Source organism: Antechinus flavipes, chromosome 2 (genome assembly GCF_016432865.1).
Source record: "Antechinus flavipes isolate AdamAnt ecotype Samford, QLD, Australia chromosome 2, AdamAnt_v2, whole genome shotgun sequence".
Classification (NCBI taxonomy): domain Eukaryota; kingdom Metazoa; phylum Chordata; class Mammalia; order Dasyuromorphia; family Dasyuridae; genus Antechinus; species Antechinus flavipes.
In genome coordinates, this window is record NC_067399.1 from 183,378,534 (window position 1) to 183,403,515 (window position 24,982).

A 24,982-nucleotide genomic window follows, 5' to 3' on the forward strand; every position below is an offset into this window, starting at 1 on the left:
ATTCTGAAAATATTGTATGTTTAGGACAGGAAAGAAGAATTGAGGCTTCAAGTCATACAGTATCTACTTCCCCTAGAAAATTAGGATCATGAAATAATTTTGTAGTTGAATTTTCACTGCAACAATTAAAGAAAATATTTTGTTTTTGCATCTCATATGTAGATTACATCCATTTCATGAAAATTTTCTAGCAATGTTTAGGACAGGAAAGAAGAATTGAGGCTTCAAGTCATACAGTATCTACTTCCCCTAGAAAATTAGGATCATGAAATAATTTTGTAGTTGAATTTTCACTGCAACAATTAAAGAAAATATTTTGTTTTTGCATCTCATATATAGATTACATCCATTTCATGAAAATTTTCTAGCAATGTGTAAGACAGTTAAGTAAAGCTACAATTTAGTGATCTCATCTGAAAGTTAGTGAATATTTCATATCTATAGCAACCCCTCATTTCTAAAAAATAAAAATGAAAAAAATAAAATGAAAGAAATCTACTTTTTCAAACTGCTACTCTGTACTCGATTAGAAACAATAATAAAGAAACAAAAGAAAATAAATTTCTTGTGACAAATATATAGTCAAAATAACAAATTTCCTCAATAACTGTAAAAAGAAAAAAAACCCTCATTCCATACATCAAATCCATCACCTCTCTGTAATAAATAGTATGTTTTTTCATTAATTGTTTAGAATCATGAATAGTTATTGTATTGATATTAGTTCTTATGGAACTAATATATCAGATGGTGGCTTACACATTATTAGGACTTGCTAAAATGATTGCTGTATGTCATTGAATTTCTACTTCAATGATCAAAATATGGAACATATACTATGGTATATACATTTATACTCTCTTATATCACTATTTGATCTTCCAAATTACAACTGACTCCCACCTTCTAATGAACTCAGGGTGAGAGGTGTAGCCTTGCGTTGTTTTCTTGGAAGAGACTTTAAAAAAGATCGATTTCAAACCTTCCCCTATGTTTATGAACGAAGACAGAGGTAGCAAAGATGCAATGTACAGGTTTACTGTCTTCTACTATGCCATTGTCCCTTCCTTCATAGTTGTATCAATCCCTTAAATTTTTGTTCTGTGATCTGATAAGTTTCTAATTATCAGAAACTATTTGGATTGTTTTAACATTTATTTGCTAGACATCCTGATTTCTAGTTTTTTTGGGGAGGTGTATATAATTTTCCCACTTACATGTGAAACACTTTTTTACACTTGTTTTTAAAACTTTAAGTTCCAGTTTCCTTCTCTACCTTCTTCCTCCTTCCTCTTGAGAAGGTATATGTGAAATTATGCAAAATATTTCCATAGTTTGAAAGAAAACATAGATCTCCCCCTCCACCCACCCCCAAAAAACTTAAGAAAAATAACATTTTTTTCCAGGAAAGTAAGCTACAATCTCTATTCAGACCCAATCAGTTCCTTCTCTGTATATGGATAGCATTTTTTATCATAAGTTCTTTAGAGTAGATTATTGTATTGCTTAGAACAGCAAAATCATTTACAGCTGATCATCCCATAAAATTGCTATTACTTTGTACATAGTATGTCATTTTGCATGAACTCATGGATGACTTTCCAGGTTTTTGTTTTTTTGTTTTTTTTTAGAACATACTACTTATCATTTTTTTACAGAACAATAGTATTTCATATTAATCACATACCACAATTTAATGAGCCATTCAGCAACTGATGGGTATTACTTCAATTTCTAATTCTTTGACCTGAGAAGAGAGCTGCTATAAATATTTTTGTACATATAGGATTTTTTTCCCTTTTAAAAAATCTCTTTTGATATTTATGCTAGTAGTAGTATTGCTAAGTCAAAGGATATGGATGATTTTATAGCCCTTTGAGCAAAGTTTATATCTTTTGCTCATTTATCAATTGGGGAAAGGCCTTTTTAAAAAAATAAATAAATTTGACTCAGTTTCCTATACATTAGAAAAAAGAGACCATCAAAGAAACTTGCTTCAAAATTCTTTTTCACAATTACTGTTGCTAATTGACACTGTCAATTTTCTTTTTTTTACAGTCGTTATTTAAAGGAATTTGGAGGAATATGGGGGAAAGGCTGGCTGAGTTCCTGTTGTTACTGTGCCATCATGACTCCATTTCCCCTGATTTTGTTTCTTAATAAGTCCTTTCTGAATAACATTTCACTGAATGTAATACAGTTCTCTTGAATAAAATATAACTTATATGTCTATATTGGCCTAAGATTTAGGACACAAATTCTTCACAACAATCTTATGAAGTAGATAATGTACCATTAACGTGAACCAGAGGCTCCAAGAATTGACTTACTCAAAGTCATGTCCTAAACTTTAGGACCAAAGATCTTTCCACACCATCTCTTAGATAGAAAAACTTAAAAGGATAGGATTGTGGGAAAACTACGTGGATAAATAAAACTATCCATCAACAAATAATTTCTCTAAACAAATATGTATAATATACCAATATTTTATTAAGTTGATAAATCAGAAAACAATTCTTGAATATTTCCCCCTCTTCAAGGGATTCTAATTCATTGAATTTTCAGTTTTGGACTCTTTCAAGAAGGGAAATAATATATTTGTCTTCTTTTCCTTAGCTCAATGCCCAGCAAATGAAGTCCGTACTGAGTCTTCTGGAGTGATACTGAGTCCAGGCTATCCAGGCAATTACTTTAATTCCCAGACTTGCTCCTGGACCATTAAAGTGGAAGTAGGCTATAATATCACTATCTTTGTCGAAACATTCCAGAGCGAGAAGCAGTTTGATGTGCTGGAAATATTTGATGGTAAGTAATCCTTTAACATTGGGGAAAAACAATGTATATAGAATATAAAATACCTTTAAATCTCTCACTATCTGAGGTCCTGGGGAAAGAGACTTTTCGCTTTGGTCTTTATGTGTCCAGTTCTTAGTACATGACAGCGACTTAATAAATTCTTGTTGATTGGTTTATTTGAATAGGAATACAACAAAGGTATTTCCCCCCAAAAGACAGTAAACCTGCAGGTGGTTGGAAGAGTTAGAGAATTTGTTGTTGTGGTTAAGCAGATTTTTTTTTTTATAATCTGATTTTCTGCATATATTTCTAATTTTTGAAGAATTAATAGGGTGATATGCACTTAAATTTAACATTAAATGGATTATATCATACAATCATATAACTTAAAATTACAGAGTTTCAGAATTGGAGGGAATCACAAAAATTCTAGGACTCTATTCCAGTACCTTCCTAAAAAGAAAATCATTTTTATGTATCCTTAAGAGATCATTCAGTCAAACTTAACGACCTTTCATGATGGAAAACCTGGCACCTCCTGAGGCAAGCTCATTCTATAGGAGTTAGAGAGAAGGATAAAGGCACATGATAATTTTAATGATTAGATAATCGTTTTTACATTGAATCTAAATTTACTTCTCTGTAACTTTTTTGAATTGAATAGTATTTTAAAGCATTGAATATATTTCATTCTGTCATAATCCAAAGTTTATAATATTGGATCTCACAATAAATTTAAATATTTTAATTGGTTTGATTAAAGTAAATGAATAGTTTAGTTTTTTTTTAAACTAGTCATATAAACCTGTTGTTATTTTATCCAGATCTGTGATTTCATTCAAACAATTGACTTAAATTGTTTCCATATTAAATTATATATTTATATAACAATCAGTTATTCATTAAAAAAAATTTAATCAAAGACTTAGTATATGCCTTCTACTTGTAAAGCCCTTTTAAGCTTTCCTGACAACTATACATGAGTCTTTGAACACAGTGCACGCACATGTGTAATCAATAAGCATTTATCAAGTAGCTCTTGTATGCCAGGTGTCGAGAAAGACTGAAATTGGGATTTAATTGGTATAGTGTACAGCACTGTACAGGAAATAAAATTTCCTCTCTTAACGATGCATAATATGTTTACTAAAGCTGATAGTTTGAGAGAACTGCCAAGAGTACTTGTTAAGTGATGTGACTTATTTGCCTAGAGTAACAAAGCTAGCATATATCAGAGGTGATATTTGAACTTAGGACTTCATGGCTTTGAGACCAACTCTCTTATCTACCAGACAATACCAGGCATTTATATGTACTTATCTAAGGATAAATATACACATACATATTCATATACATGTATACACCCATGCATGTGTGTATGTATCCAAGCATGTAATTTTTTAATCTGACTAAATTGCTGAATTTGAATTGCCACAATAAGCCCAAATGGTTGTGTAGAAAGGCACAACATGAAGTAATGATCACTATGCTATTATTTTGCAGAACAACTAATAAATGACAGGGTTGAAGAACTTTTTCTTTCAAAAGATTACAGAGCTCAATAGAATTATTTATATTTAAATACATTTTGAGAATAGTGAAATAATTATGCGATATTGATAAGAATTTAGTCTTTAAAAAGAATATGGCCCAGTAGTGAACATCCATCAACTTCTAGCATGTAGTAAACAGATGTTAAAATGATTATATGTATCTGATATAAAGTTGACTTTGTTGATGCAATTTCACCTTGTGAAATGTCATGCATCTGTAGAATCATTCAGATTGCTCACATAGCAAATGAGAATTATCTAATTTGTCACCTTGAATTGTGGCAGAATTAATTATATTATATTCTTATGATAGATTGTTATTTTGCCCAATACTTAATATTTTTAAAAAATTGTACTATAATTTTTCTTATCTGTCATTGCTATATTTTTATAACAATACAATAAACAGCATATCTATATCAATAAAACACACAAAAGAGTTATAATAAACTTGTGTATTTATTAACTACTATAGTAGGTCCTGTGGAAGATACAAATGTTAAATTATATATTTTTATATATAATATATATATCATATATGTACATATATACTTGTATATACATATATATTTGTACACTTATATACAACACACAGCTATATAAAAATTTACCATTTTCCATTATATAGATAGCCTTCTGATTTTAATGTAAGGAATATAAAACTAGATGAAAAATGGTATCCATTGAGAACTATTCTTATGCTCAGAAATTCTTCTTTAATAGGAGGTCAGATTTTTATATATATATATGTACTTCATTTTAAGGTGATTTTTTTTACAGTAATAAATGTCAAGTTCAGGACAAAAATTCTTTTATAGTCTTTCAGTTGCCTGAATGACACTCTGGATGTATTAAGTTTAAATTTCAATCAGACAAGAAATATTACTTCTACCATTACTTTCTACTATTAGATAAGCAACAAATTTTAATATATTTTTAGCATATTGTAACTTTGAATGATTCATGGGAAAACTGAAAATATGTATAATATTATTGGTGTAAATTCAATATTTTCTAACTTTTCCATGGTTCTCATTTTTTAGTATTACCATGCTATCTGTCTAGACTTGCTTCTACACATATTTCAACAGCTCTTTTTGTAGAGGAAAAAAAATTATCAGAATTCTAGAAATCCTAATTTTAAAGGCACTTCAGAGGCATCTATGCCTATCTGACCTTTACCTAGTTCAGAGTCCCAGCTACAGTATACCTGACGAGTGATTATAGAGCCTTTACTTTAAGAACTCATATGAGGAAAAACCTACCTTTTCTAGAGACAAGTTCTACTTTTGGATAACTTTAGGAAGATTTTCCTTAGACCTAATCCAAATCTGTTTCTTTGTGATTTCTGACCATTGTTTCTAATTCTCAGCTCCAGGGACAAGCAGACTAAATCTAAACTCTGTTACCACTAATTTGAATGTTATAGATTCTTTTACTTCTATTCCCCCATTCTCCTGTCAAATCATCTCTTCTTCAGATAATAATCTTCACTTCCTTCGTCAAGCCTTCATATGACTTGTCAAGGCCTTTTACCCTCTTCTGTGCTCCCCTGGGTAGTTCTGGGTCAGAAATTTAATTTCCATAGCCTGGTATCAAAATTATGCTTTCAATCTTACACTTTCTGCTAATGAACTTTCCAATACTATTGTGATTTAGAAAGTGTATTGTGACTTCATTATGGTCCATAGAACTTTATTTTGACTTTTCTAAGGATTTATTTATCATACTTTTCTTGGCATGTAGCTATTTTTGTACACAATTCTCTATCCTTCCACTCTTCTTGAGGAAAAAAATCTTTTAAAGTAGGACCTATGAGATATATATCCATGTATCCCTGTTCCTATATTACGTGCTTCATTTTTTAAGATTTTTGTGATTTCATCAGCAGGGAACTCCTGATATCTCAACCTTATGTCTATATTCAGTTTCCCATGACTGAAATACCTAATCTCTCTTTCTTTTGATGAATTTGTGTCTGTCCTTTAAAGCTTATTTTAAATTCTACTCACTCCAGTAAGATATTCATTGTTATTATTTGTATTGATTTTTTAAATTCTTTAAAAATACTATAAGATTCATGAAGGTGAGGACAATAACTTTTCTACCTCTTCTCACTATCTAGTACTGTTTTCAATGTTTTGGAGGTACTTTATAAATGTTTGCTGATTGTATGATCTATGCTTGCTTATTCTCTTTTTATCTAGGTTCTTCTGGGCAAAGTCCTTTGTTAGTAGTTTTAAGTGGAAATCATACTGAACAATCAAATTATACAAGCAAAAGTCATCAGTTATATTTTCGCTGGTCAACTGATCATGCAACTAGTAAGAAAGGATTCAAGATTCGTTACTCAGGTTAGTGAACTTTATTTCAAATTAATTTAATGAAAAATCTTTCTAATATAAGATCTTAAATGGTTTTATCTATTTGATTTTACCTCTAAATTTTGAAGGTAAACATCATCCATGTCATGAAAATGTCAAGGATAGTTTTGTTACCTAAAAAGTATGTTAGCAACACACAGGCATTGTTCTTTGATGGCTATTTAATTTGATTTTAGAAATACGCATATTATTTTTAAAACTATATACATATATACAAATTTAAATTATATATATATAAATTTTGCCCACTGCTTTACATAAACCATACCTTATTGAACTTTATAACAACTCTTAGAAGTAGGTATTGCAGAGATAGCATCGTTTAATAAGATGAAAAGATTAGCTAAACCTGGAATCAGAAAAATCTAGTCAAAATCATGTTTCTGACACTAGTTGTATGATTATGAAATGATAATGATGGTGATTATGAGGAAAAGGAGAAGGGGAGAAAGTAGATAATAATAGCTAACAAATAAATAATACTTTAAAGTTTGCAGAGTACTTATGTTCTTTCAATAATTCTGTGAAGTAGGTGCTGTTAATATCACCACTTGTCAGATGAGAAAACTGAGACAGAAAGAGGTTAAATGACTTATCCAGAATCCCATAGCTTTTCTGGGGAAGGATTTGAATTCGAGTCTTCCTGACTCCAAATCTGATCCTCTGTTTAATGATCTACCAAATTCTTCACAAGGTAAAATCATTTAACCTCTTCAAAATTTAGTTTCCTTATCTTTAAAATAGGAACAATTTGTAATTCAGAGAACTTTCAAAGTGACCAAATAAAGTAATATATCTAAAATTACATGGCAATATAAGCCTTTATTATTGATATCTTCCTATCATTTTATAGAAAAAAGTGAGACTCCAAAAGGTTAAATAACTTGCTCTCAGTTATATGAATTCACAATTTGATCCAAGATCTCTCTCCTCCCCATCAGAATTCTTTCCACAAAGTCATGCTGCTATTAGGGAGAATATCTGACTTTGTACTTAATTCTCTAAGAGCTAATGGTGCAGTGATCAAGAAATTACACTTATTTATGATTTTTTACTATGCAAACTTTTGAGCACTTTTTACCCCTTTAATATATAATTTGTTCCTTAAAATCGCAGAGCATAGACCAGTATGAAAGAAGATTAAACTTCTGCTATGTATCCTGTGAATCATTTTGTCCATCCCTTACTGCTTGTTGTATATTTATGGCAGATTATTCCCCTAAGGACTGCTGTTAGTGGGATCTGACCCATATCTAAAACAATTGTATTGTCTTAGAAAGATATTCTTGCTAGGGAAAAGGCCACGTTTTGATATTTGAGGCATAGAAACAAGATTTAAAACCTGAACAATAGCGTATGACTCCAGAAAGTTGTCTCAAAAATATTCCTTTTAGCTTACTTTCTTTTTCTTGAGAGGACTGTGGATCTTTAAAGGGTAGGTTTCCTTCACTTGTTGGTAAAGCTTGCTTCACCTGTAATTAAAGGCAGCCCACATTAGCAAAGGGGAAACTGAATGCATTAGTCTGTGTCAATAACAAGGTTTGAATCTTTCTGTGGGTGGTCCAGGACATGAAAAGGAAAAAACACCAGGTTTTTGAAAAGGCTATTGATGCCCTGACAAATGTTATTAAATCAGCAGGTTTTCTCCTAAGTAAACTTAATGAATTTTTTCCAACCTTACCTCGCCCCTTTAAATTGGCCAGTCATCCAGTTTGCCAGAGTGAAGCTTGGGCAAATTTCCCTTCATTTATAAATACATTAAAATGAGATTTAAAGAATAGTAAAAATACACATTTAGGTAATTGCTTCTCCACATTTATAATTTTGTATATGTGTATACATATGTATATTATATATATATATTTATACATATCTATATAGTTGAATAAATTTGAGCATATTTATCTTCATAATAATTTGCTGTAGACAATATACTATTTAAAGAATAGTAAAAATACACATTTAGGTAATTGCTTCTCCACATTTATAATTTTGTATATGTGTATACATATGTATATTATATATATATATATATTTATACATATCTATATAGTTGAATAAATTTGAGCATATTTATCTTCATAATAATTTGCTGTAGACAATATACTATACAACTCAGTCATAGCCATGTGTATGTAGATGTAACATTCAAATATTGTATATGTAAAAATTTTATCTCCACATAATACACTACTATATGATAATTTCCCTATATGTACAATTTTCTAAATATACAAATCTATGTGCATATTGGTTTTTGAAGTTAATAACATTTTACCAAATTACAAGGTGAAGAAGCAAGTCAATTTTAATTTTCTATCTGATTTGTACCCAGAGATTAAGACTACTAAGAGTACTTATAAGAAAAGTTTGTATATTTTCATCCAACCACACATGCATTTGTATATTATTTTTGTGTTATATACAAGCATATCTCAGAGATATTATGGGTTTCATTCCAGACCACCAAAATAAAGTGAATATCACAATAAATTAATTCATGCTAATTTTCTGGTTTCCCAGGGCATATTAAATTTATGTTTATACTATAATGAAGTCTGTTAAGTGTACAATAGTATTGATGTAAATTGTGTCCCCTTTTACCTTTGGGGGGGTCCTGATGTAAACTTTGTCCCCTTTGAGGGAAGGTTGTTCCTCCCTCTCAAAACTCTCCTAGGGATTCCTTCTAGACAACTCCCAGATAAGTTATCTCATTCAACTGGAAATCTTGGCCTGGGACATAGTCAACATCCTCTACTGAGTAGCTCAAACTGCTCCCCAGCCCCAGGCCAAGATCAGTACTATGTCTAAAAAAAATATATATATATATATACACATACACACATTTTAAAAATGTTTTACTGCTAAAAAAAAATGCTAACAATTAACTGAGCCTCTAACAAGTGCTAATCTTTTTGCTGTTGAAGGGTCTTAATGTGTGATGGCTACTGACTGATCAGAGAAGTAGTTACTAAAGTTTGGAGTGGTTGTAGAAATTTCTTAAAATAAGTCAACAATGAGGGCATATATGTATGTATATGTACATGTGTGCATATACATATATAAATATGTATATATAATGTATGTGTGCTGGATTATATAGAGAAATGTACCTTACTGATACATAACATGCATACATTAAATATGCTGATATTCACATATACTATAAACATATATGGTGATACATAATACATGCGTATATATATGTATGTGTGTATATATATATGTATGCATGTATATATATACATATTATATATATACATATATGTATATATGTATATGTATATATGTGTATATATATATCACATGTGTTATACATACATAAAAATACAAATATTTTTTACCCAGGTCATATAATAATTATCTGTGGTAGGAGTTGAATCCAAATTTTCCTGGTCATCTATATTATGCTTCCTGTCTTAGGTCCTGTCTACTTCTAGAATTCTGGGATTTCACTTGCCTTTTAAGACTTTGGGGAATATCACCCTATTAAATTATAATCTAGGTAATAGAACTAAGCTTGCCATCTTTTCCAATTTCCAATGAAGGGAAACTTTCCTCAGTTTACTACAGATTTTTATTGGATTATTATTTTCAACAAGGAAACATTTGTTTTAAAAATCTGTTGTTTAAAAAAAATAGTCTATACAAATGAATTCTATGTTTCTGTTGAAAAGGAAAGCAGAACCAATGGGATATGTGTAGAGTACTTTATAACCATAAAGCATAAATGTTAGCTATTATAGTTGTCTCAGCAAAATATTCATATGCCTATTTTGAAAATTTTTGGAAAAGGCAGTAAATACATCTATTACATAAATAAGACCTTTTTCATTAGCCTCCTAAATTCTCCACCTTTAGCTGTATCTATTTTCTCTGCTTCTAGATATCTACACTTTTCTGCTTTATCTAGCTACTACCTGTCTTTGATAATCAGGTTTTTTTTTTTTTTTTTTTTTTTTTTTTTTTTTTAGGGTTTCTTTCTCTATCCCTGAATGTTTCTCCTGGCCATTAGCTATTTACCATCAAATGGTTTCATTTTTTAGGGACTCATCACCTTTAACCAAAAGCAGAAAAAAGTAAAGCTATTAAGAAAATGACATATATACTAACAAATTATATTGATGTGTAAATGAATAATGCATTTTTCCCTGCCCCATCCTATAGATTTATACACAAACATAAACATATGTGTACACATGCACATATGTGTGTGTGTGGGGGTGTTTACATAGATTTCATTCAAATTTTTGCTATGACAATGACTGAAATAGCATCTGAACTTAAAGTAATATGTAATTGTAGCTACATGGCAAAGTGGATAGAAGGCTTGAGCCTGTAATTACTAAGACTGATCTTTGTGAATTCAAACCTGGCCTTAGTTGTTTACTAGCTATGTGACCCTGGCCAATCATTAACTCTGCACAGTTCCTCATCTAAAAAAAAGTGGACTAGAAAAGGAAATGAAAAAGCACTGAAATATTTTTACAAAAAAATCCCCAAATGGAGTCACAGAGTTTCAAACAAAACTGAATTTCAACAACTTATAATATTTAGTAAATTGTTGATTTTATATATCAGAAACTTTAGAATACAATATGTTATGTTCTAGTTGGAAGATAAATGTAATCTGCAAGATATCATATTGATATAGAGTCAGAGGATCTATTTAGGAATCTACTTTTGTCTAGCAAACAGGGAAACAAAAGCTGGGTCTGGATTCAGAGAAGCTGACTTCAGACTCTAGGTTTGTTACTTAATATTTCCTTGATCTTGAGGCAATCACTTAACTTTTTTGGGGCTCTCATATCTTTATCTGTGAAATAAGTACATTGAAATAGATCATAGGTTTGATTTCCTGTAATCCAACCAACCTTCTCATTTTGCAGCAGTGGAAAGGATTTGAAGCACATAAAGGTTAATTGGCTTTCCCAAAACCATATGTGTAGTAAGTAGTCAAGAGCTCTATTCTAGCTTCTAATCTATTATTTGACATCTTTATGCCTTTGACCAAGTGGCTTCTGTTTTCTCTTTTCTAAAAATGGGAGAATTGGATTAGATGATCTCTAAAATCACTTCCAACTCTAAAATCTTTTATCTTATTTTAAGATTTTTCCTTCTTGTTTTAAGTTTCATAACTTTGAACGTAGAATCTTGAAATAGATTTTGTGATTGGATAAACACACACAAAAACACACGAACATATACAAAGCCTAATCCCATTAGAGTGAAAAAAAAGAGAATTCATATTTTTAGTGTTTCAGTGTTATAAATGTGTTTTTCTTATGGCAATTTTCTGAGGCTGCCACTAACATCTCCAATTTCTCATTGATATTTTTGTCTCTCTCTGTAAACTGTCCTTTCCTTTCTGCCTACAAACACACCTAAAATTTACCCATTATTAAAAATCATCATGATTCTATTTGTTTTTGTTATTCAGAGAAAAGTTTTAATATTAAGCATATGGTTATAGATATGTCTTTTAATTTATAAACCAAAAGGAAATTTTGTAGGTCATAAAATGTTCATTTCAAAGAAATTAACTCTAATAAATATATAAAAATTCTCTATAAATATTTTATGTAAAAGTTCTTATGTATAAGTTTTGAAAGTTGAAATTAATTCTGATATTCAACTTGTATTTTCTACATAGGTTCAAACATGTTTTTTCCCTCATGTTTTCCTAAACAGGCACATTTCTTTGAATTAGACATTCTTGATAGAAATTATTTCTCCAATTATCACATCTTAAAACCTCAGGTTATTGCACTTTGGGAAACAAATCATAAAATTCTCTTAGCTAGTGAACTCATTAATTGACTTTATTGCTGAAATCCCCTTCGAATTTTCTTGTTTTATCCTTTTTGAATAATATTAAAAAAAAAACTTCATTTGTATATGGTTTATCTGGTTCAAAAATCATATTTCAAATAAGATGTCTCAAATAGTATCTTATAACTTATATTTTTATTAACAATCTCAATAGAGTGAATAATCAGCCTTGAAAAAAATCAGTAACACAATCAATATTTTTTAAATTTCAGGCCAAAATATTAGCTTTCTGCTTTCAAAGAGTTCAGCTCTATTCCTACCCCAGGTGATCCAAGTTGTTAAATCAACATATTGATTTAATTTTTGCTCCCTGTTTGGGATTATTTTAGAAGTTTCTCCTGGCAGATTTTTAACTTGTACTGTTTGACATTACTTACTCATCATAGTGGTTTATCTATACTTTATTTCCTTATTTATGTTTTAAAATATTCTCTCTCTCCCCTCTTCCCTCCTATAGCTCCATATTGCAGTTTGACCCAGACCCTTAAGAATGGAGGAATTGTGAATAGGACCAGGGGACCAGTTGGAAGTCGGGTACATTATTTCTGTAAGCCTGGACATAGAATGATTGGCCACAGTAACGCAACTTGCAGACGCAGCCCAAATGGCATATATCAATGGGATTCTCTTACTCCACTCTGCCAGGGTAAGAAATTTTTTCTTCTTCACTCCTGTCTTTTATTTATGTTTTCTGCAAAATAAGATTTTTTTCTTATTGTCTCAGTTACAATTAAATAAGCAATAGCCAAAGATTTAACTGAGAAAAATTTATGTTAGCAACACATTTATTCAGCATCTAGTGTGTGCTTGGAACCTAAAGAAAAGAAAAGTCATTGGTGTTGGAATCCTTACTAACTGCTAACTAATTAGAGTTGATCTAATCTTACAAGAAGATTTTGGCCAGAATCTGAAACAAGGTACTAAGTAGAACTAATTAATACAAGGCTTGTGTTCACACCTTTACTCATTGGAGTCCACAAGTATGCTAGCTTCACAAAGTACACTTTCTAACTTCAAGGGAGTCCACACCTCCCTTAAAGCTCATTGGGCCAGAGAGCACTATGGGAGAAAACCCATAATCCCATTCTCTCAGAAGAGTCAGATAAAAGGCCAGCGATGAGGGCTCTATGGCAGAATACATTTTTTCCACTTGGCTGGCTGGTGGCTGACGAAGAGCTTTCAGAGGATAAAGCTACGAGTGAGAGTTCAGTGGACAACCAGATTCATCTTCATCTCACACCACTGTAGTTGGTGGCTGGGCTCCCCAGAAGGAGACAAGAGAGACATTCCATCTCTGTGTTGGTTGGAGGCTGAAGAAAGCAGAGGCAGAGGCTGAAGGACAGAACCTTTGGATTTGGAGACATCCGAAGGGCTCCAAGCCTCTAAACCGGCTGTGTTTTGAGAAGAACAAGAACTCCAACATTTGAACTCATAACATTAAATGGAGGATGCTCACTGATTTAAGAAAAGTGAACGAACAGATGGAAACTATGGGAACTCTTCAGCCTGGACTTCCATCTCCTACTCAGCTTCCTAGAGAATGGCCTCTTTGGGTTATAGACATCAAGGATTGTTTCTATTCCTTTCCTCTGGATGAGGAGGATATGAAGAGATTTGCCTTTTCAGTGCCCAGCATTAACTTAGCTGAGCCTTATAAAAGATATGAATGAACGGTTTTGCCACAGGGAATGAAGAACAGCCCCACGTTGGGCGCCAAATGTTATGAGTTCAAATGTTGGAGTTCTTGTTCTTCTCAAAACACAGTCGGTTTAGAGGCTTGGAGCCCTTCGGATGTCTCCAAATCCAAAGGTTCTGTCCTTCAGCCTCTGCCTCTGCTTTCTTCAGCCTCCAACCAACACAGAGATGGAATGTCTCTCTTGTCTCCTTCTGGGGAGCCCAGCCACCAACTACAGTGGTGTGAGATGAAGATGAATCTGGTTGTCCACCGAACTCTCACTCGTAGCTTTATCCTCTGAAAGCTCTTCGTCAGCCACCAGCCAGCCAAGTAGAAAAAATGTATTCTGCCATAGAGCCCTCATCGCTGGCCTTTTATCTGACTCTTCTGAGAGAATGGGATTATGGGTTTTCTCCCATAGTGCTCTCTGGCCCAATGAGCTTTAAGGGAGGTGTGGACTCCCTTGAAGTTAGAAAGTTTACTTTGTGAAGCTAGCATACTTGTGGACTCCAATGAGTAAAGGTGTGAACACAAGCCTTGTATTAATTAGTTCTACTTAGTACCTTGTTTCAGATTCTGGCCAAAATCTTCTTGTAAGATTAGATCAACTCTAATTAGTTAGCAGTTAGTAAGGATTCCAACACATTGGCATATATATAACAGTAAATAGATAAGTGTACACAAGATAACTAAGGATAATTGGCATGTGAGGTAGGATAAAGGAAGGCTTCATGAATGAGGTCTCATCTGATTTGTGTTTTGAAGGAAGATAAAGATTTTAATTTATAGAAAAGAAGAGGGAGCACATTTGCAACTTGGAAAGTATCATGTGTAAAGGCATGGAGGTAAGAGATGAAATGCCAAAGTTGGTAAAAATCTAATCATTCATTCTGGCTGCACTATAGAATGAAGGAAATTAATATGAAATAAGTCTGAAAAAAGTAAATAGAAGGCAGATTGAAAAGTCCTTCAACTGCCACACCAGAAAAACTTGTATTTTGTCCTAGAATAATTATTAGAGGACCACTGGAGATTATTGAATAGAGGAATGATGTGGTGAGACCTGTTTAAGAACAATTATTTTGTCTGTGTAGAAAATGGATTAGAGAGAGGAAAGAGAATAATCAAAGAGACTAGAGTTATTCCTCTATGGTGGTAGAGAGGTGATAAAGACTTAAATTGGTTATATAGAAGTAGAGGAAGTGGTAGAATAGAAGTGGAATTAATGTGTTGTGGGTAAGAGAGGTTAAGGAAGATGAAGCGTCAAGGATGACACCAAAATTGTAATCCTGAGATGGACAATCGTACTCTTAGTGGAAATTGGGAAACAGAAGTTTGGAAGATCAGTGGATTTAGGGAGGGAAAACAAAGTTAGAATTTGATTTATAATAATGCTTTAGATTCTTGAGAAATATTGTTATTGAGGACATGAAAAATTCCTCTGAACACACAAACCTGTCCTTATAAATGATGTTTGTTATTGATATAGTCTGAATATAAAAGAAAATTGAACATTCTCTTTGATGTTGTATAGATTTGTTTTATTATTCATTTACAAATTACATTTAATAATTTAAAAATATTTTTTCATTGAGTTCATGCTTAACATTAATTTTTGACAGCTAAAACATAGTTTTCAATTGAACAAAGTCCTTTCTTTATTAGAATTTTCAGTCCCTCTAAACTGATTTAACGTTTTTAATGAATAATCTTGGCTTTTTTAGAAATAATTTCGTGTAGTCTGATAAATTATTCTCTAATATGAGCATCTCGATTCATCATCTAAATGAAAATTAAGTTCTCAAATAAGGTGTTTTTTGTGGTTAGTTAAGTTAATTGTTTCATAGAATTTGTAAAACTATATTTTTCACAGTGTACACTTATATATTTATCCACTGTATATTCATTAAATAATTTAAAATTCTTGAATCTAGGAGAATTAGCTATTTAAGCTGCTGCCTTTAGAATGTACTTGTTTTTCTTTTCTATTATTTTTTTTATTATGCACTAGATTCTGTGATATTAGTATAGTATACTTAATGAACACACATTTTTTCTGACAAGATGAAGTTAATGGGATCTCTTTCTTTACTGTTAGGAGCAGTTTGGTGGCATAATAGGTATAATTAGGTTGCAGAGTGGAAAAACTGCTGGGCCTAGAGTCAAGATGCAAATATATGGAAATTAGATCCAGACACTGACTGACTAGCTGTCACTTTACCTCTATTTGCCTCAGTTTCCTAATGTAAAGTGTGAAAAACAGTAAGGTTCTGAGGATCAAATGAGATAATATTAGTAAAGTACATAGTAGCACATAATAGATACTATTCGCTCCCAAACTCTACTGCTACCCCACCCAGTCTTCAAAAAATAGAGTTGTTTTTTTTTTTTTTTTTAAATGCACTCTTCAATTAGAATTAGTGATTGGCAGATTATGTAAGTTTTTGTTATATTGAATAGATAATTCTTTATATGTCTGTTTTCTCTCAATTTTTTTGTGATACTAATCTTTTTTGAGGAATGATAGATAATTGAAGACAGTGAAGAATAGTCATTAAATCACTAGCCCTAGAGTCAGAAAAAACTATTTTCAAATCCAATCATGTCACTTAGTATCAGGGAGAATCTAGGCAAAATACTTAATCTTTCAGTGACCTCTAAGCACTTTTCAAAGGAAGTCTAAATGTTTTCCCAAAGGTGTCAATCTATTTTGATTAAGATTTCTTTATTGTGTTTCCTGATATCAACAAAATCATAGGTCCAATCTCATCCATTCTAACCCATCTTATTCCTCTCATCCTATGACATATGAATGTGTGTGTTTATATATATGCGTATATTATATACATAGTATAAATAGATATTTACTACACACCCACATTCAGACACACACACACACACACACACACACACACACATTAACCTTCATCATCTCAAAAAGGCAGAATGTTGGAGTAAAAAGTCTTTGATTAGGATCCAGAGAACCTGGTCTATGCCCCAACTTCTAATTTTCCAAATTTGTCATCTCTTTTCTTCTTTAAACATTCCTTTCCCCATTTGTAAGATTAAATCGTAGTACTTGTCTACCCTATTTCATAGGGGTGTTCATAGGATCATTGATGTAGAACTGGAAGAAACCTCAGAAGTGATCTAGCCCACTCCATTACATTATGAAAGTTATTTAAAGAAAAGAAAATAGAAACTAGTAAGTATCAGAGGCAAGATTTGATTCCAGGTCTTCTGACTCAAGAATGTCTATTCTTCCCAATATGATCTGGTTGTCAATATCAAAGTAAATGCTTTAACTGAAAAGTTTTATAAAACCACAAAATTATTATATATAATATAAGATATCATATGACAAATATGAATTTGGGATCATATATATGTCATGGTTATTATTTATTGATGCTAAAAATCAACTCAAAATGAACTTGAGTTTAGTATAATTTTAACATTTATATTTGGTGGAGGATTTTATTCTTTACTTCCATGATTTTTTTTGGTCATGTCTGACTCTTCTTGACCCTCTTTGGGTTTTCTTGGCAAAGTTTCTATAGGGACCAAAACTAAAACTATATTATAAAGCAGCAGTCATCAAAATCATTTGGTATTGACTAGGAAAAAGAGTGATGGATCAGTGGAATAGATTAGAGACACATGACACAATAATGAAGGCCTATAGTAACCTAATATTTAATAATATTAATTCCAAGCTCCAGCTTCTGGAATAAGAACTTATCATTTGACAAAAATTACTGGAAAAAATGGAAAATAACATGTCAGAAACTTAACATAGACTTATAGTTCACACTCCATACCAAAATAATGTCCAAATGGTTATATGATTTGGGTATAAAGGATTATACCATAAAAATATTAGGGGAGCAAGGAATAATTTGCCTATCAGATCTTTGGAGAAGGGAAGAATTTGTTGCCAAAGAAGATCTAGAGAACATTATAAAAGGCAAAATGGATAACTTTGATTACATTAAGTTAAAAAGTTTTTGCCCAAACTAAACCCACAGAAACAAGATTAAAAGGGTGTACAAAGCTGGAAAAATATCTTTACAACCAGTGTTTCTGACAAAGGTTTTATTTTCTAAAATATAAGGAACTGTGTCAAATTTATAAGAAAACAAATCATTCTCCAATGGATAAATGATTAAAGGATATAAACAGACAATTTTCAGATCATGAAATTAAAGCCATTTATAGTTATGGGAGAAAATGCTCTAAATAACTATTGATTAGAGAAAGGCAATTTAAAACAACTCTAAGGTACCATTTTATACCTCTCAGATTGGCTAAAATAACAGGAAAAGATAATGATAAATGTTGGAGGGTATGTGGGGAAACTGGAGTAACAATGCATTGTTGGTGGAGTTGTGAAATTATCCATTCATTCTGGAAACAATTTGGAACTATGTCCAAAGGGCTATCAAACTGTGTACACGTATCAAACTGTGTATACCCTTTGATCCAGCAGTGTCATTAATGGGTCTGTATTCCAAGGAAATCATAAAGGAAGGGAAATGAGCTACATATTCAAAAATGTTTGTAGCAGCTCTTTTTGTGGTAGCAAAGAAATGAGTAGATGCCCATCAGTTGAGGAATGGCTGAACAAGTTGTGGTTATGAACATAATGGAATATTACTGTTCCATAAAAAATGATGAATAAGTTGATTTTAGAAAAGCCTGAAAAGATTTACAAGAACTTATGCCAAGCAAAACAAGCAGAACCAAGAATAACAGCAAGAATATGTGATGATCAACTATGAAAAATTTTGTCTTTTTCAGTGTTCCAAAGCAGTCCCAATAGATTTTGGAAATCTATTCCAATGCCATCTGCATCCAATTTAAAAAAAGTGGACATTGAATGTAAATTACCCCATGCTATATTCACTTCTTTTCTCTCTCTCTCTTTTTTTTTAAATTATCTCTCCCATAGTTTTTCCCTTTTGCTCTGATTTTTTTGTCCCAAAATGATTACTAAAGCAATTTTGTATTAAGAATAAATAATTTTTTTTAAAAAAAGATACTATAGGGTTATCAATAGATGATCAAAATCTTTCTAACAAATATAAAATATTAAAATAAAATGAGACATTTGTAAGATATTTAGCATATTGTCTGTCATATAATAGGCACACAATAAATGTTTGTTTCCTTTTGCTAAAGTTGCCATTACATTTAGGCAGTTTTTCATATACAGAGACAGATAGACAGACAGACAGACAGAGACAGAAATAGAGAGAGAATGTTTATTCATATTCTTTAGACAAAACAAAGCATAAATAAGAATGAAGGATTTTATGCTAGAAATTCCCTCATAATTCTTTTTTTTGAGATTGTTTGAAATGTGAATATTTCTTTGTGAGGACTCTCTATAGTTAATATGAAAAACAAAAACAAACAAATTACTGCCTAATTAAAAAAAAATCTGTCCATAAAAAGTTACCTAACTGTGATGACAACTTTATGATCCTCACTAGTAAGTCAGGATATGTGATTTAGTGGTTTTTAGAATCAATCAAAATCCCCATCCATTTAATAAATTACGATTTCTCCTCTGGGGTTTCTGAATGGAAAAGAATTTTCCATTGTGTTTTATTACTCAATTATAAATCATGCTGGTATTACCAATCTCTTAGAAAAATCCACAGCTCCTTCTGTGAGTAATTTATTCTCCATTTAACTAAGGTGTTAATATTATTTGGTTATTATCTCATAAAACTGGAAAGAAGCTTTCATGACCAAGTCTCTCAAATTTATAGATGAAGCATAGAGAAGCCAATTGTCAAAGGTTATATAAAAAAAAAAGCAAATAACAACAGTTTGCACATGTATGGCACTCTGAAGTTTAAAAAATGCTTTCCATGTGTTCTTTAATTCTTAAAACAAAATTTATGAGATAGGAACTATTATTAATACATTTTCAGCTAAAAAAGCTGAGGCTGAAAGAGGCTGTGACTTGGCATGGATCACGTACAAAATAAGTGACTGAAGTAAGATTTAGAGTAAGCTCTAAAACCCAGAGATCTATACACTATCAGCATTTAGTTATCTAGTCTAATTAGTGACTATATTCGTAATAGAAGCTGGATTTCCTAGTTTGTTATTCAGTGTTTTTATTAAACTAAGCTACTTTTAAACTGTTTTCTGTTTGGTTGAGTTTTAAAGTTGATCCTTGGTTATCTCAACTCCTTAGGATTTTGCTAAATAGCAGTCACTCACTATTTTTAAGTTACTGGAGGGAAAATAGTTGATTTAAAGACATGATGATAAAGAATATATGTTTCCTGCATGGTTCCAAAGCTGAAAATAGGGAAAATGAAAGCAGCATAGTGTGGCATAGTGACTAAAGTTAAGGGTTTTGGAATCATCAAATCCAGCCTCAAACTCTGACTAGCAGTGAAAATCAAGCAATTCACTTCAATTGCCTCATTTTTTTTTTCATTTGTACATTGAAGATAATAAAAACATTTCATACCCAAATCTGTTGTGAAGATTAAATGAAATAATATTTGTTAAGCATTTAGCACCATTCATGATACATAGTAAGCTCTATATAAATACTAGCTATTATGATATCATATTGACCCCTCTATTGTTAATACATTTAATCCTCTAAAATCTGACCCCATACTCACCTAATTTCAAGTCTTGAATAACTCCTTGGTTTTGAATATGTATTTCTGTTTTGGTTAAAAGCTAGTTTGAAAGTTTTGGGAGATCAAGAACACTGCCTTAAAAGAACAAGATCAAGAACAAGCCCTTGGTATACTTCTCTATCTTCTATATTAGGAATATATTAATTGAATGGATAATAAAAGTTCCCCATGATTTTCTGATTACTTAGAGTCAACAAATTTATTAATTTTTTTTAGAATTTATTTTATCTTAAATTAATGACTATAATTAAATGAGGTTTTGACAATTTCTAATCATCTATTTTAATCACTTTGGTTAATAAATGAGGAAACTAAGTCTCAGAGAGGGGAAATGACTTGTCCTTCAAAATCCAAATTAGACTGATATCAGTCCCTGTGATCTTATTATCTTTAAGTGATATTAATCATAATGGCACTTAAAACATATTTTGGAATTTTCAAAATACTTTGATGACATTTTTTAATCTTTTAATAATTTTTAATTTATAATAACTCTGTGAGATAGACAAATATTATTATTTCCCTATTCAGAAATAATTTTTCATATTGGAATATATTCAGCAAGGGTAGACAGAACCTAAATGATTCACCCATGATCACACGTGTAAATGTCTGAAGTCAGATTGCAACTTAGGTCTTACTAACTCTATATATAGCATTCTACCTACTTTGCTGCTATGTTATCTTACTGCATCTGGGCTTTAATAGCTTGACCAAGGCACACTGATCAAAATTATCACAGCCAGAATTCTAGCTGGCATTCTTCTGGCATATATCCTTTTCATTTTATAAGAAGCCTTCTTACTGAAACTATGCACAGAATAGAATAATCTAATGTTAACAGCAATTTTTTATTTGTTCATAAAGTTCTAATTTATATTTGTTCTGTTTCCAAATGGTTTTTAAAGCTCTATCACATTACTAATTTTTACACTGTAGCATTTCAATTCCAATAATTTATAGATTTTCCCCCTCTCAAATGACATTTAAAGCATGTCCTTTATCAAATATGAGGCTATAAAATTTTATTTTAAATATTTTATCTTAAATTACATGACTATAATTAAATGAGGTTTTGACAATTTCTAAAAATGAATACAAATTTAATTAATAGCAGAATGGATTGCATGAATAGCTGAGGGTGAAAGGAAAAAAGATTATCAGGATTTTCAAGAGACACAACCAATATGAAAATATCAGTGATTTATACTGTAAAGGTCTTTTAATTAAGTTTAGAGAATCAATACAAACTAATTTCACTGAAGTTAATTTGAAACTAATAGCATAATTACTTAGTAATTATGTAATTATAATAGCAAAATTTCATTGTATTCATTATTTAAACTATCTTTTTTGTAAGACTTTTAAAAGAGTCTTTAAAAGATTTTTGGCATAATGTAAAACAATCTGCCAATGCATATAGATATAAATATGATCTGATAAATATAACATGCATATAGATTTGCACGTGTACATATTCACATATTATATGCATGTTATAATCATTTAACAGTTTAAATTGTTCTGAATTTATTAGCATCATAAGATTTATAGTTGCAAAGAATGTTAGATAAAAATTAATATAATGTTCTCATTTTATAGGTGAGAAAACAGGCTCAGAGAAATTAAAAAAAAATTTTTCACAACAGATTTGGGTATGAGATGTTTTTATTATCCTCAATGTACAGATGAGAAAACTGAGGCAAATGCAAGTGAAGTGAATTGCTTGATTTTCACTGCTAGTGAGAGTCTGAGGCTGGATTTGATGATTCCAAAACAAGTCATTTCTCCTCTCTGAGATTCAATTTCCTCATTTATTAACCAAAGTGATTAAAATAGATAATTCACTAAGCTCTGGTGCAATAATTCACTAAGCTCTGGTGCAATTCTAAAAAATAATTAATAAATTTGTTGACTCTAAGTAATCAGAAAATCATGGGGAACTTTTATTATCCATTCAATATAGATATAGATATAGATATACATTCATATGTGCACCTTAATGGATTCTACACCAGTAGAATGTTAACTTCTAAAATGCAAGGACTTTTATTTTTTGTCCCCATTGCCAAATTTGTTGCCTGGCCTATAGTAGGAAAGTAATTAATGTTTGATGATTGAGTGATTTTAGACTCACTGAAACAAAAATTATGTTCCATTTATCTTGATAGTATCTAAGGTTCTAGGAACAGTATCTTGCTTAGTTCTCAATAAATATCAATTAAGAATTTGAATGATGGAAAAGATCAGCTTTCTTTTCTTAAATATACTTTCATTATCTATTAGAATCATATGTGTGTGTATATATACACTTCTCTCTCTCCATAGAATATAGGTATATATGATATATTTAATATATAGTTATTATTTTTAATATATTGAAAATTCCTCTTTGGATTAAAGAAATATAATACAATTTATAGAATTTTATAAATGATACCATATAGTAAGTAAATTTATTTTATTGTTAACATAAAACTTTGTCCTCTGTCGACCTTTCAAATTATTTCCTTCAAAGTATCTGCATTGTTTCTTATCTTCTGTACAGACAGATATGTTTTGTCTCCTTCAGGCTTCATTTCCTGCCTCAAAGCAAAAAACTGTGCCAAGCAGCTGTTTTCATTATCAATACACTAATCCTATTCATCTCAAGGATAACCCTGAATTAGAACTGAAAATTTTAGTAGTATCTCAAAGATCCAGTTAAATTGGTACATTTCAGCTGCATCACTCTTGAGCTTCCCATTTTAAAGTAAGAATGAGATCCAAGGAGCTATTCATTTTAATGCTATTATTCTCAGTGTCTTTTATATGCTGTTAGCTTTTACTTTGACTGTTATTCATTTAAACTTGGCTAGTTTTTTTTGCAAGCAATAAAGAATAGGAAAAATGGTCTTTCCTACAAGCTGCAAAAATTTTAGACTTCTCTTTTTAGAGACAAATATATTTACCCAATAGGAAGATATGATCACTTTTCTTTCAAAAAGAAACAGATTCTTATTAGATTAATGAAATGTAATGAAAAACTCCAAAATATATGCTGAGCATGTATCATCAGTTAATGTTTTTGAAACTTTTTTTGACTAGTGTTTTGCTTAATAGACTATGCAAGTGCATAGGTGAGCATTTTTCACATATTTAAAGCATAAGTTTACCTTATTTTTTTACATTCTTAATTGTACATGAATATAAATAGAATTCTTGAAATATAAATGGATATGATTTAAAACATGCTAATTAAAGTTTAAAATATATTTAAGACAACATCTAGTTTTCAGTCATTTCTTGTATTAATAGAGCTTATTTAGCAGATTCTACTATATAGTCTGATGCCCATACACAAGTTTGTGCTTAATTCATCTTTGATGTCTGTAGAAATTAGTTTTATGGCAATGTAAAAGAAAAGAAAGGAAGCTAAACCATAAGTAAATGAATAATTAACAACAGTCCCAGAGGACAGGAAAAAGTATCTTTCTCCTCTCAGTAGAGAGAAAGTGAACAATGAATACAGAATATATTTTAAGTAGTGTTTTCAACATTCTCCCTTGCAAAACTGTGTTCCAATTTTTTCCCCTTTCCCAACTCCCACCCCTAGATAGCAAGTAATCTAATATATGTTAAAAATGTGCAATTCTTCTACACATAATTCCACAAACATCATCAGCACAGGAAGCTTGGAACAGAATTACCTTTACCCAAGAAGCAGAGTTTGACCTTAAATTTCACAAATGAAGAAATACAAAAGAAAGGAAAGAAAATGAGCATGAAACAGAAAAGAACCTTAACTGTAGAAAGCTACTATGGTGACAGGGAAGATCAAAACACCAACTCAGATGAGAATCTGGCCACAGAAGAAATCTTAAAGAATGATATGAATTGGTCTAAGTCCAAAAAGGCTTTTTGGAAGTGCTCATAAAAGTTTTTGAAAGGCAAATAAGAGAGATAGAAGAAAAAAAAATGAGAAAAGAAATGAGAGGCATGTGAAAGAGAATCAGCAGCTTGGAAAAAGAAGGAAAAATTGAAGAAAACGATTCCTTAAAATATACATTAGCCAAATGCAAAACA

At 31.0% G+C, this 24,982-nt stretch overlaps 1 protein-coding gene across 1 annotated transcript in view; it reads left to right on the plus strand.

The window, feature by feature from the left end:
• CSMD1 (CUB and Sushi multiple domains 1) overlaps positions 1-24,982 on the plus strand; it is a 2,716,069-nt gene that overhangs the window by 2,450,365 nt on the left and 240,722 nt on the right. The window contains exons 47-49 of the mRNA XM_051975995.1: positions 2,620-2,808; positions 6,560-6,706; positions 13,026-13,214. Of these exons, the coding sequence (XP_051831955.1) occupies positions 2,620-2,808; positions 6,560-6,706; positions 13,026-13,214 (525 nt within the window). The remainder of the gene's footprint in view (positions 1-2,619; positions 2,809-6,559; positions 6,707-13,025; positions 13,215-24,982) is intronic.